At 35.0% G+C, this 14,993-nt stretch overlaps 1 protein-coding gene across 1 annotated transcript in view; it reads left to right on the top strand.

Annotated features, from left to right (window-relative positions):
• RSF1 (remodeling and spacing factor 1) overlaps positions 1 to 14,993 on the top strand; it is a 150,383-nt gene that overhangs the window by 106,347 nt on the left and 29,043 nt on the right. The window contains exons 6-7 of the mRNA XM_043452642.1: positions 9,570 to 11,314; positions 13,061 to 13,267. Of these exons, the coding sequence (XP_043308577.1) occupies positions 9,570 to 11,314; positions 13,061 to 13,267 (1,952 nt within the window). The remainder of the gene's footprint in view (positions 1 to 9,569; positions 11,315 to 13,060; positions 13,268 to 14,993) is intronic.

Below are 14,993 nucleotides of genomic sequence, written 5' to 3' on the forward strand. Positions count from 1 at the left end.
TGGAGCTGGGGGTATCAGGCTCCCTGATAGCAGACTATCCTATAAAGCTGCAGTCAGAAAAGTTGTGTGGTACTGGCACAAAACCAGAAATATAGATCAAAGGGACAGGATAGAAAACCCAGAAATAAGCCCATGCACCTATGGCCAATTAATCTACAAAAAAGGAGGAGAGAATATACAGTGGTGAAAAGACAGTGTCTTCAATGAGTAGTGCTGGGAAAACTGAACAGCTATGTGAAAAAGAATGAAATTAGAACACTCCCTAACACAATACATGAAAATAAAATCAAGGTGGATTAAAGACCTTAATGTAAGACCAGATAATATAGAACTCTTAGGGGGAAAAAATAGGCAGGACACTTTTTGACATAAATCACAGCATTATTTATTTGGATTCACCTTCTAGAGTAATGAAAATAAAAACAGGGTCATCCTTGACAGTTGAGTGGTTAAGACTCTGCGATTCCACTCTCTGGGCAACATAAATTCAGTCCCTGACCAGGGAACTAAGGTCCTGCATGCCATCCAACATGGCCAAAAAAAAGGAAAAAACAAAAATAAATGGGACCTAATTAAACTTAAAGATTTTGCACAGCAAAGTAAACCATAAACAAAATGAAAAGACAACCCACAGAATGGGGGGGGCGAGTAATATTTGCAAAAGATGGGCAGCTAACGAGGGATTAATCTCTATCTATACAAATAGCTCGTGCTGCTCAATATCAAACAATGCTGGAGAAAGTTTTGGAGAAAAGGGAACACTCCGGCACTGTTGGTGACAGTGTAAATTGGTACAGCTACTATGGAGAACAATATGGGGGTTCCTTTAAAAAAATAAAAATAGTATTTGATGCAGTAATCCCACTCCTGGGCATATATTGGGAGAAAACCATTATTTAAAAAGATCCATGCACCCCGATGTTCATAGCGGCACTATTTACAATAGTCAAGACGTAGAGGCGACCCTGAATGCCCATTGACAAAAAAATGTGTGAAGAAGATGCAGGGTATACAATGGAATATTACTCAGCCACAGTAAAGAATGAAAAATGGCATTTACAGCAACACGGATGGACCTAGAGATTATCATCCTAAGTGAAGTAAGAAAGAAAAGGACAAATACTATGTGATATCACTTATATATATGAAATCTTAATAATGCAAAAATGAATTTACTTAAAAAACAGAAACAGATTCTCAAAAAAGAAGCTTCTGATTAACAAAGGGGAAAGGCTGGGGGTGGGGGATATATTAGGAGTTTGGGATTAACATATATACATTACCATATATAAAATGGATAATCAGAAGGGACATATTGTATAGCTTAGGGATCTCAATATTCTATAATAACCTAAATGGGAAATAGTCTGAAAAAGACTAGTTAGATCATGTTTATGTGTTACTGAATCACTTTGCTGTAAACCTGAATCTAACACAACATTGTAAATCAATTATATTCCAGTATAAAATAAAAAATTTTAGATAATAATTTCAATATTTTGAGCCCCTTTTGGGAACTGAAGTCTGTCATTGTCTTAAAAATGGTGAAATTCTTTTGCCAAGAAAAAATTCAGTTGCAGGAATAAATTCCTTTCTTAGGTATGGGTGATATTTCACCTGTAATATTTCATTCATTTTCAGTCAGTAAATATCTATTGAGGACATGCTGTGTGTCATACACTATTCTTGGTACTAGGAATAAAACTGTGAACAAAACCAATCAAATTTTAACCTTTGTGGTGCTTACGTAGTAGTATAGGGAGATAAGAAGATGAATGAATAAAATCCTTGGTATGTTAAATGACAACAGGGAGCTATGGAGGTGGAATAATTTAGGGGGAAGAGGTGGTATAATTTTAGATTGGGAAGGGGGATGTCAAAAAAGGAGTCACTGAAAAGGTGATACTTGAATAAGAACTCAAGAATCTGAGAGAATAAGCCATGCAGGTATGTTGAGAATTTTAGCTTTTAATCTGAATAAGGTGACATGACCTTAAAGAGCTTTTATTATTCTCTTGATATAATCTCCTAACTGTTCTTATTTCTGTCCTTGATTTTCTTCTGTTCTCCATACTGTGGCCAATGAAATCACGTTAAAACAAGTGATATGGTGACATTGTTTCGTAATTAGCCTCCAATTAAAATAAATAAATTTTAAAAAAATAAAGTGAGGGCTTTAGCCATTTTGGTTAAAAAAAAGAAAAAGCTCTTCCTTCTTAGGCTGGAGGGCATGGGACCAAACTATAGGTCGGAGGATTGGCCGTAGCTTAAAATAGTGTCGCTTTTTTTAACAGGTATAGGTTTACAGGTCTAATGATGTAAAGAGCTTCTGTCTCACGACATCTGTCTGAAATTGAAGACAGGATCATCTGGAAATGGGGACATGGCCGAAAGATTAGAGTATTGAGGAGAGTAAAAAGGAGTGAAATAGCTGTTGCTAGAAGAAGGTACAGTAAGGTTACTGAGTGATTGAGTTTTCCTTTCTGTATCCTCAGTAGCGGACACAGAGCTCTCCTTATGGTACGTGCGTTGTGCCTGTTTATTGTGAATTAATTTTGAATGTATGACACAAGATTAGAGTTGCGTTGCTTTGCTATCATTTGTTGCTTAAGCTCTAATTGACCGTCTTGCAAAATGTTCAGTGTATTTTACCCAGGTTGATATACTGAGTGAGCAGAAATGGTTCGAAAGATACTTAGCAATGCCATTTTCAAAAGAGCTATGTACAGGAACTTACCTGTCTGGTGGTTCAATGACTAAGACTCCTCTCAATGCAGGCGCCCCAGGTCCGATGCCTCGTCAGGGAACTAGATTTCACATGCTGCAACTGAGACCCGGTGCAAATAAATCAATATTAAAGAAGAAACAAAATAAGTTATGTGCGTATGTCGGTTTAATGACATATGTAATTAAAATGTATATACGTAGTTTTAATGACAACTCACTAGGCTTCCCTGGGGCTCAAATGGTAAAAAATCCACCTGCAATGCAGGAGACCTGGGTTCACTTCCTGGGTTAGGAAGATCCCCTGGAGGAGGGCATGGCAACCCACTCCAGTATTCTTGCCTGGAGAATCCCATGTACAGAGGAGCCTGGTGGGCTACAGTGCATGGGGTCACAGAGAGTCAGATACAACTGAGTGACTAAGCAGAGCACCAAGAATGGGAATAGTGTAACCAGCTATACTTGATTTGTCCAGGTTTGTCTCAGTTTTAACACAGCAAGTCCCAGGTCCTAGAAAGCTCCTCAGTCCTAGTTAAACCAGAAAGCATGGTGACCCAAATTGGATCATTTATCTGATTACAAACATAGTACATGTTCACTGTGGAAAACTTGGGGAAGTATAAAGCAAAAAAGTAAAAATTAGTGTCGCATGACCAAATCACAGCACCACTACGGTATCTTTCTTTCCAGTCTTCATTTTAGGCACAGTTGCTGATTTGTTTATTTATTAGAATTGATATGATAAATGCAGTTTTATATCCTACTTTTAAAAGTACATATATTTATGTATTTATTTGGCCGCGTCAGGTCTTCCTTACAACACTTTGGCATCTTTTGTTGTAGCCTGAGGGCTTAGTTTCTCCACTGCATGTGGGATCCTAGTTCCCCAGCCTAGGATCAAACCTGCATCCCTTGCGTTGTAAGGCGGATTCTTAACCACTGACCACCAGGGAAGTCCCTGTGTCCTACTTTTGTACTTCCATTCTTCTTTGAGAACTTTCCCATGGCTTTAAAAACTCTAAAGAATAAAGTTCCAAGTATGAAGCAAGCACTTAACAAATATTTATTATTGACTGGTTATGCTAGTTTATGCTAAAACCACCAGTGTATGAACACATTTCTTTCCATATTTTTAAAAACTTTGAATGTTATAATAAATAGAAACTTTGCAAGTTAGTTTGATTAAAATCATACTGCTTTTTAAATTTTCATTTTTTTGATTACTAGTAGAGTTTGAACATTTCATCTTTTGTGAATTCTGTGATCATATCATGGCTTATTTTCTTCTAGGACCTTTATTTAGTTTTTTTCTTGTATTTTAACTAGTCTCTTAAGTAAGTATATTTGTTAAATCTTTCTTCAATGCAGTATTCTTTAGCATCTGTTAAATGTTATGTTCTTCCCAAATCTCACTATGTAAGTTGGTCAGATAAACTTTGAAGGATTTGAAATTAAATATTATCATATAACCTACCCTAAAGACTTTCTATTTATAAAGGTTACATCTTAAAATGTTTTGATATAATTTATCAACATTTGTCTAGAATTTGTTGCCATTTCAGTTGTGTTCAATACATTCAGGAGGTGTTTGAGTGTCTTACTCCAAGTAATAATCCATGATTCTTCACAGAGTGAAACTACACTAGTAAGGCAGAGATTTATAAACCAACAGTTGTAATTCTGGGTAATAAGTAATGCTATAAAAGCCTATATAAAGCAAGACACAAATGCAGAAGGTACAGTGGTTAATTCTTTGTAGGGGAAACACTCAGGTAAAACTAAAATTGAGTGGTGTTTGAGCTTGAAGGATGTAAGATTTTCCGAGTAACATATATAATAAGTAACAATAGCAATGCCTACATTGAGTGCACCCTTCTGTAATCATTAACAACCCTAGGAGTTAGTTATTTGACATTTTAATTATTTTTCAAAGTGGGAAAAAATGAATGAGAAGGTAAAGAAAAATAGAAATGGCCCTCTAGGCAATGTTGACTGGTTAAAAATGATGATTGCTTAAGGGAATTTTCTGACGTGACTAAAGATTGTTGTAAGAAGGAGCCAAATAATGTATTATCATCATCACAATGACTCCCAAACTATACTGTGTAAAGTGGTTTTCAGGCTCCATTTTTTAAAAAACCATAGCAGTTCCTTGAGTTAGGTATTCTGACTTCAGTTTTAAAGAATCCAAAGAAACTTAGATTAAGATAATTATCCCAAGGTCTCATGGCTGGCCAATATGTAAAGTAGCAGGAAAGCATTTAAGTTTTCTCTGGCTCATAATCTTAATTTTTAATGAAATATTTTAAATAAACAGATGATAATATGAGATACTTAAATATTTTTAAAATTTGCTTTTAATTTTTAAAAACTTATAGAACAGTAAAACATTTCCCTTTCCCTTCATTTTCCATTCCATTCCCCCTACCCTTATTTTCCAAGCAGTGCCACAATCATGTCAATCATGTGAATTTGCTAAATATGTTTGTAGCCACATCAACATATAGCATTATTTTATGCATTTCTTAACTTCTACAAATGCTATCATACCACCTGTACTTTAGCATATTGCTATTTCACTCATGTTTCTGTTTTTGAAATTTATCCATATTGATCTTTATAATTTCGTTTCTTTTGTTTGCTCTGTAGTGATTATTCATTTTTCTGTTTGAGAGATATTATTTCTCATTTTTCTCTTTTATATCAGTGCTACAGCAAATATTTATGTACATATTTCTGTTCAGTTTTATGTAAGTTTACTTTCTTTGAGTAGAATTGCTAAACTATAGAGTATATTTCTTCAGGCTTTAGAGTAGATATTTCCAACTTGCTCTTTATAGTGTTTATGTTAATTTATACTCACTATAAGTATATAACATTTGAGCAGAATCTGAAATCACTATGCTGTTTTAAAACTTCTCAAGTCTTGTCTTACAAGAAAAGAATTATAAAGAAATCAGAGCATCAGAGATTAGTTCTCTCTGAATAACTAAATAGATGACAAGCCCAATATATATTAAATGATATAGATTAATTTTGGTGAGTATGGGAAAGAAAAAGTAGTAGGAAGCAAAAGTAAGAGGAAAGGAAATCAGACAGGGTTGTGTTTGGCCACATGTTTTTTCAAATGGAATTTTTTTTCTTTTTTTAAAACAAATTGAGAGATTTTTAAAAATTCTGTAGTGCTTTACAGTTTTCAAAAGTTTAACACACATGACTTCATATAATCCTATAATAACACTTTTTTTCTGCTCTATCCCTATGTTGTACCACCCCGCTTTCCCCCCGTCACTGGTACACTGATTTGTTCTATCTGCGAGTCTGCTGCTTTGTTTTATTCAGTAGTCTGTTGTATTTTTTTTAGATTCAACGTAAGGGATAATCATACAGTATTTGTCTTCCTCTGTCTGACTTACTTCATTTAGCATAATGCCCTCCAAGTCCATCCATGTTGCTGCAAATGGCAAACTTTTATTCTTTTTATGGCTAAGTAGTATTCATTACATATATTTACAGCATTTTTTTCAATGTTATATTATGATCTGTTTTATCCATTTCATCTGTTGATGGACACTTAGGATGCTTCTGTACCTTGGCAGTTATAAATAGTGCTGCTGTGAACATTGGGTGCATGAGTCTTTTCAGATTAATGTTTTTGTTTCTTTCAGATACATACCCAAGAGTGAAATTGCTGGGTCATAAGATATTTCTGGGCCTCCCAGGTGGCTCAGTGGTAAAGAATCCTCCTGCTAACGCAGGAGACATGGGTTTAGTCCACGGGTCAGAAAGATCACCTGGAGGAGGAAATGGCAACCCACTCCAGTATTCTTGCCAGGATAATCTCATGGACAGAGGAGCCTGGCGGGCTACAGTTCATGGGGTTGCAAAGAGTTGGACATGACAGAACAACTGAGCACATATGGTATTTCTACTTTTAGTTTTTTGAGAAACCTCCATACTGTTTTCCAGAGTGACTGCACCAATTTACTTAGCCACCAATAGCATACGAGAGTTCCCTTTTCTTCACATCCTCACCAGTGTTTGTTATTTGTATTCCTTTTGATGATGGCCATTCTGACACGTGTGAGGTAAATTTTTTTCTTATAATAAAAAGTCATGTGGTAAGCACTCTAGGTCTGGTTAAGCAGCTCCATAAAGCCATCAAGTACCCTTCCTAGTCTGCCATCCTTAGCATGTGGCTTTGATTGTTCCCTTTCCAGGTATTGTGTGCAGACTCTGGACAGAAAGAAGGGGAAAGGGCAGAAGGCATAGGTCAACTGAACCCTGTAAGTCTTACCCAATAGATTTGTTTATGCGTCTCATTGGCCAGAACTGGTTCAAATGACCCTTAGCTTTAAGGTTTCTGAAGAGGCAAGTACTTTCCTGAACAAAATCAGAATTTTAGTAGTAGTAGTAAGAAAGAAAATAGATACTGGATAGGCAACTAGCAATGTCCTTCACTGTAATTTACATGAACATTCAATGTTTCATTATATAGTGATTCTGGTTGGGACGGGTGGGAGAGCACATAATAGATGATTAGTAAATATTTGTTGAGTAAATGAATGAATGTGCTTTAGAAACCCAGAATAGGTTAACAGTTGTCTTGAATCCCTTCAGGTTTGTCAAGCAACATTGCTTCTGCATTGTGATTTTGGAGGTGAATTTTTCCTTGAGTTTTGTTACTTCAAATTTCATGTCTCTTAAACTCATTTGCATCTTCCTTTACAGTTTGCTTTTGACAAAACTTTGTTGAAAATGCTTATATAACTAAATGACCTTTTTACCAATTATGATAGTGCTTAAAGTTTCATTTTATGTTGTGGTTTTCCTGTCTTCAGCTTTAGGGATACACCCATGTGATCTACAGGAGCTACAGTTGTAATTGTTGTTATGTTTTTCTCTTGTAAGAGCTAAGCCAAAAAAGTATTGAATATTTTGGGACTAAGAGAAATACAAGTCAGTGAAGAATAATTATTGACTAATAATGACTAATAATGACTAATAGTCATTTAGTCAGCTTCTTTGTTTGTACATGAAGAAGTGAGGATCACTGAGTTTGTAAGATATTCAGAGATACACCACTAGCTGAGTTAGGATTACTGAACCTGGGAGTCTCAACCTAATGGTACTTACTCTTCATTTTATTTTGTCATGTTGTTACTCAGATCAGAATCAGTTTAAAGGACTTAATCATTCACCTTCCCAAAAGCACAGTGTCATTTTGCCTTTGGTGAGAGTCTCAGTGAGATCCTGAGTTGCTTTTTGAACCAAATATATTTAAAAAAGATTAAATTGTGTTCTGTATTTCTGTATACTCTTTGTATTAAGCTAAAGTTATTGATAAAGATGGTAATCTGTATTTTAATCATTATCCAAGATATTTCTTGAATTAGATTTTCTGATACACTAACCAGTGTTAATGCATAGGAATTTACTGAACCTGCTTAATAAGTGGGAAACAAGACATTCAGACTAGATCATTCCTGCCATGCCTTTAATTTTCCTAGTGACATACATATTTTTAAGTTAGTGTATGACCATGTAAAGAGGGCGGAACAGTACTTTTAATTTCAGGTTCTCAGTGGTTATCAGCAGTTCTTGAATTTTTTTACTTGCAGTTATGATTGAACATAAACAAAATGGGTGATTTGTAATAAAAATACTTCTTAAAAGTAATACTGAATTCTTAGTTTAAGGAAGTCTTTATCTCACTTCTCTCCATTACATTTTATTTCCATGAAAACTTTGAAACTGTCTGCTGTATCAACTTGGCAGGAATCTGTTCAGAAAAAAATTTTTAATTCCTATCTTGGTAAAACTTCATTTAAAATCAAAGTTTTCCCATTGCAAGGGTAGCGTGAGGGAAATATAGGTAAAATTAGTACTTAATGAATTCTGAAAACATGGCTCAGATTTCCTTAGCACAAGTTTAAAACATACATGCCTTGTCTGTAATCTCATTCAAAGATTGTGTTCTTTACTAAATACGGCTTTCATTATACTTAAATTTGCACAGTTAGGTACTCTGTAAAAGTTGTAAATATATAGCGAATAAGGTAAAAAGAGGAGTTAACAGGTAAACATAGTTTCTTTGTAATATATTAAATTCTGAAATGTTTATTAATGGCATTTGATAAAGTAAATTGTAATATAATCACATTAAGGAGTGTTACACAGTTAAGGCCAATTCTCTGAAGACATCTCATGTCGTAAGAAAATGCTAATGTTTCAGTGAGGAAAATGGGGCAGCATGGTTCCAACTTTGTCAAAAATACATAAAACTAGAAGAAGTATTCTCAAATAAAATACTAATTGTAGGTATTCAGATTGTGGGCATATTTTCCATTTTCTGTACAGAATTGTTACTTTTGTAACCTGATTAAAGCATAAAACATTTCCGCACTGCCTTTTTCATGTTTCCTCAATGAAATGAAGTGTTCTATAACTTGTAGAGAACAGTCGTCAGTTTTTAAAACAAATATGGTCTTTTGGAAATGTTTTATTATGATGTATTCTTAGTTTCATAGTTTTGAGCCATCACTTGAGCTTGAATAATTTATTTGAGCTGTATAAATATTTGTATTTCATTGAGAGCGTTGAAGTTAAAAGTATAAAGCAGAAATCTGTCTTTCTAAATAACAGTTTTTTAATATCTAAAAGTTGTACTTCAGAGTTTGGTATTTTCTTTACTGTCTGATTTCATCTTTTGTTGTCAAATGTCCCGTGACAAAAGCCACCTCTTCTAAGAAAGAAACTTCAAATGGAAATATATTTTATGTTATGCCTTATACATTTTATAATCTTGAATGCTTAGATTCATGTAAACTTTTTCTTATTTTTAGAGGAACAGAAAGGAAGTGCAAAGACGAAAAGTGAAGAGCGGCCAATAGATTCAGAAAAATGTTCTACACCCAGTGCTCTGGAAGAGACTACTGTGAAAATAGAAAAAGAAGATGAAAAGGAACTTGTAAAACTGCCAGTCATAGTGAAGCTAGAAAAACCTTTGCCAGAAAGCGAAGAAAAAAAGATTATCAAAGAAGAAAGTGATTCCTTCAAGGAAAATGTCAAACCTGTAAAAGTGGAAATGAAAGAATGTAAAGCAGATTCTAGAGATATCAAAGGTAGTATGGAGAAGTTAGAGCCTGAGAGGCTAGACTTTGTTGGCAATGTTAAATCTTCTCAAGAAATTACTGAAAAGTCTACTGAAGAAACTGAGAAACTTAAAAATGACCAGCAGGCCAAGATTCCACTAAAAAAACGAGAAATTAAACTGAGTGATGATTTTGATAGTCCAATCAAAGGACCTTTGTGTAAATCAGTTACTCCAACAAAAGAGTTTTTGAAAGATGAAATAAAACAAGAGGAAGAGACTTGTAAAAGGATCTCTACAATCACTGCTTTGGGTCATGAAGGGAAACAGCTGGTAAATGGAGAAGTTAGTGATGAAAAGGTAACTCCACATTTTAAGACAGAACAGATGGAGACAAAGTTTTATGATACAAAGGAAGATAGTTGCAGCCCGTCTAAGGATAGAAGTGTCATCATGGAGGGAAACGGAGCAGAGTCTGTAAATTCTGTCATTGCGAGTGTAAAAATAGGTGATCTTGAGAAAGAAGTGGTCCCTTTAGGGAAAGATACAGATAATTCAATATCAGTTTTAGAGACCCAGAGTCAGAAAGAGCACATAGAGGAAACTGGTCCTTCAGAAATGGAAACCTCTCTTGAGACTGCTGACATAGCAAAGGATCTCTCTTTAAAAACTGCTTTATCTACCACTGAATCCTATAGTATGAGAGTTGAAGAGAAGTCTCCCAAAAGTAAAAAGGATAAGCGCCCACCAGTCCTCGAGTGTCTTGAAAAGTCCAAAAAGACTTTTCTTGATAAGGACACACAAAGATTGAGTCCAATACCGGAGGAGGTTCCAAAGACAACTGTAGAATCAATAAAGGCTGGGTCTCCTGAGGCAGCTGAAACTTATCCGTCATCTAACGTGACTGTCCACTGTGAGAAACTAGCCTCCAAATTTGAGTGTCAGAATACAAGTTCACTTGAAGGTCAGTCCCTGGAGAAAGTAGACCCAGAAATTCTAAAAGTAGATTCTGAATCAACAAAGGTAGAAGTGGATAATCTGGACAATGCCCAGACCTCTGGCACAGGTGATTCTTCTGAGACAAAGGGTTCTATGCAAAAAAGCAAATTGAAATATAAGTTGATTCCTGAAGAAGAAAACACTGGCTCAGAAAACACAGAGATAACCTCAGAAAGGCAGAAAGAAGGCATCAAATTAACAATTAGGATATCTAGTCGGAAAAAGAAGTCAGATTCTCCTCCCAAAATTTTAGAGCCAGAAACCAAACAAGAGAAGACAGAAAAGGAAGAAGAGAAAACAAATGTTGGTCGTACTTTGAGGAGGTCTCCAAGAATATCTAGACCCACAGCAAAAGTGGCTGAAATCAGAGATCAGAAAGCTGATAAAAAAAGAGGGGAAGAAGATGAAGTAGAAGAAGAGTCAGCAGCTTTGCAAAAGACAGACAAAAAAGAAAATTTGAAAAAAGCAGAGAAGGATACAAATTCTAAAGTAACCAAGGTAAAATTTCTCCTACTCTGAGCTTTAGTTTTTATTAGAAATATTTGACTTTAAGTGTTCGTAGCTTTTTGCTTTTGGCTAAAACAACTCATTCAAAGATAAAACAGCAACAGCAACAACAGAAGCCTTTCTTCCTATATCTGAGATGTCTTATTAGTTACCTCCAGACATTAAATTTCAGACTGTATCATCTTTTAAACTTTTTCTCTGTTATAGGCAGTATAGAAATATATTCTATTTGTAAGTTCTACAAGTAATACCTAACTTGTAACATTTGAAGAATGAAAATTTCTCACAAACACCATTAACGGTTTGGGCTGCATCTCCTTCATTCTTTTTTCCATATATTCATGTCTGTGTGTGTAAATATTTCCCATGCACTTAAAAGATAAATTCATTTTTCTGTGAGTTTTTCACTTAACCACGTGTGTCTGAACGCTTTCTGTATCAGTAGATAGAGTCTGCTTTCAGTTCTTGATGGCCACATAGTGTTCCGTAGTGTGGATGTGCCTCAGCTTATTTAACTACCCCCTGATTGATTGACATTTAGGTTGTTTCCAATTTTTCACTGTTACAGGCAATGCTGCATTGAAGATCCTTTTGGACATGAGTGAGTATTTCTTTAGAATAGAATCCTAGAATTGGAATTACTGGGTCAAGGGACATATGTATTTTAAGTTTTGGTAGCTTTTGCTTCTTTACTTTCCGAAAAGGCCCCATTAATGTACCCTCTCATTGCCAGTGTTTGAGAGCACCTCTGTTTCCCCATTTCAATTATTAAGTCTTAGAGCCAGAATTTTTTTTCTTCTTCTATGAGCCTCTTATTTTAAGCAAAATCTTGTACAAGTCTTTAGCTAGCCTATGGAGAATTTGTTATAATTAAAGTGCTGCTTTTTTTAAAAAGTGCTCCTTTTGTTTTTGATTTATTTAAGTGATAACATTGTTCTTAATTGTAAGTGGTCCCTAGTTCCTTTAAATACTAAATTTTTATTTTAAAAAATTTCCTCCTGTTAGAGTTATTTTGGTCTTTGATGAGGACTTAAACTGTAGGAGTGAACTGAAATATGACTTAAAATATTGTGAAGTCAACCAGTAGAAAGCAGTTCCCAACATTATAATGTTAGTCTCTGAATAATATATTTTTTAAGTTTGTCAGAAATTTCTATGCAGTTCTGATCCATTTCTCTGATATGAGAAATAAATTTTTAATATAACAATGTGTGAGAATATAATCAGTGTTCAATTATAGAGCCTTTGAAAAGTGCATGACCTTTGACCCAGAATCCTCTTCCAGGAATTTATCCTAACCACAGAGGTTTGTGTAAAAATTTCATATTTGCAAGGATACATTGTTTATGAAGGTGAAAAAATGGAAAACTACCTAAATGTCTGTGTAGTTGTGGATTAGATATAGCTATGTGATGGCATATTATATATATCTAAAATATACACACACAAACACACACACACACACACGATGTTAGAATATTTTATCACTAGGGCAAATATTTAATAAGACAGAATGTTCATTATAATTCTCCCCTCCCAAAAAGTAGAAAAAAATAATGGAAATATATACCACAATTTAATAGTAAGTATATCTGTTGATGAAACTACAGTAATTTTTCTTTTCTTCTTTGTATATTCACTAAATATTCCACAATGCATATGTAATCAGAAGTGTGTTGTTTTTTTTTTTTACATTGTTATTACATCAAATTGTCCTAATCTTTTATTTTATACAAGGTAAAGCCCAAAGGCAAAGTTCGATGGACTGGCTCTCGAACACGTGGCAGGTGGAAATATTCCAGCAATGATGAAAGTGAGGGGTCTGACAGTGAAAAATCATCTGCAGCTTCAGAAGAGGAGGAAGAAAAGGAAAGTGAAGAAGCCGTCCTAGCAGATGATGATGAACCGTGCAAAAAATGTGGCCTTCCAAACCATCCTGAACTAGTACGTACCTGATCTGTATGGACAGAATTCAGATTATTGCCATGCTATGGTTGTCTGAAACAGTTTAACTTATCTTTCAATTTTTTGTGTGCAAAATCCTTTATTTCTATTCTCAGATAATAACCTAATTCTAGGGAGGATCGGGATCTTGCTTTCATTCTTACCTGGCTTTGTAATGATGTTTCCTCCACTTAAGCATGCGCTGTTAGTGTCTTCTCACAGATCAGTTAGTTTATTCAAATATTCCTATTCTGTTTTTTGTTTTGGTTTTTTCTTTAAAATGTTCTTTCCCTTTAAGTTACTTTATAATGATATTTCTGAAGTGGCAGCTTCAAATAAGTAAGACCTGAAGGGCTTGTTGCCTTTCTGTAAAAACATGTAAATAAAGTCAAGTAGTAACCCAGTAGGGCTTTAAACTTTAGAAATGGGTAGTTCTAAAAAAAAATTTAAGAGGATAATTATAGACCAAATATATTCAGAAAAATAGTGACAGATTTACATGGAACTTTCTTATTTGGAAAGTAAGTTCTTCAGAGATTGCCTAAATCAGAAAACCCAGTTCCTGACCTACATATATATTTTTGCAGTTTATGAGTGCTTTCTAAAGAACCTGTTGAAGAAGCACTCTTGTTATGCCCAGCTGTTCTGTTTTGAATAGATTGGACTTTGAAAGCAAGCTCTACCTATAAGAGACATAAAGATGCTTCCACATAGGTAGAGTTGTATAGAACAGATACAAGTTATGTAAAGTTGCTCAGCACAGCTCCTGATACTTGTTGTGTGCTGAGGTAAAGCTATTTGTGGTTTAACTTGCAGTTTTCTTCCTAAATGTGAAAATCCTATCTGGAAACTAAATTAATCAGTGAAGTTTATCATATCTCAGTAGTTTCAAAGGGTTTAAGGAAAAGATACAGCTCTGAAAAGAACAGATGTCAAAATTACACTGAGAAGATCCTTCTGAATATTTTTATGATCTTCAAACTGTAAAAATTAAGTCAAGATTTTTAAGTGGAGAAAGGCAAAGAGAAGATTTATGATAGTGGTCTTTTCTGCCCTCTAAATCAAGTAAAAATCAACATTTGTATTGTTTTCCTACCATTTCCTAATTTTTTTTTTAAATTGAAAGAATGCATTTTGACTAAGGGCATGGCAACCCATTGCAGTATTCTGGAGAATCCCCAGGAACAGAGGAGCCTGGCGGGCTACAGTCCTCGGGGTCACAAAGACTCCCACACAACTGCGTTAACTAGGCACATACTAGGTGGTAATAGACGACAATGACACAGAGGTGTGAAGAAGTGAGAAGTAACATGAAGCAAGCAGAAATGACATCCAGGAGGTGGAGAAAGTTGCACCTTTCTTAGAACATGCGTAGGATTTTTATTCGATTGTCTTAGTAACTGCTCTGAAAATCCCATTTGCTGGTTACTGTGCCAGAGAGAATGACATTGGAAACTGAAGATCCGAAATATGGTTTAATTTCATATGCTGGATTTTTCAGGATAATCTTCAAATAAAAATCCCAAGCCACTGTTGTGTGTTGAGTGGCAGGGGAATGAGATGTGCAGGGGAATGATGCTGGATTAGACATGCTTCTTGGGAACTTCCTTGATGGCCCAGTGGTTAAGAATCCCCCTTGCAATGCTGGGAACGAGGGTTCAAACCCTGGTTAGGGAACTAAGATCTCGTAAGCTGTGTGGTATGGCCCAAAAACAAATAAAAAAGA

Source organism: Cervus canadensis, chromosome 29 (assembly GCF_019320065.1).
Source record: "Cervus canadensis isolate Bull #8, Minnesota chromosome 29, ASM1932006v1, whole genome shotgun sequence".
Taxonomy (NCBI): domain Eukaryota; kingdom Metazoa; phylum Chordata; class Mammalia; order Artiodactyla; family Cervidae; genus Cervus; species Cervus canadensis.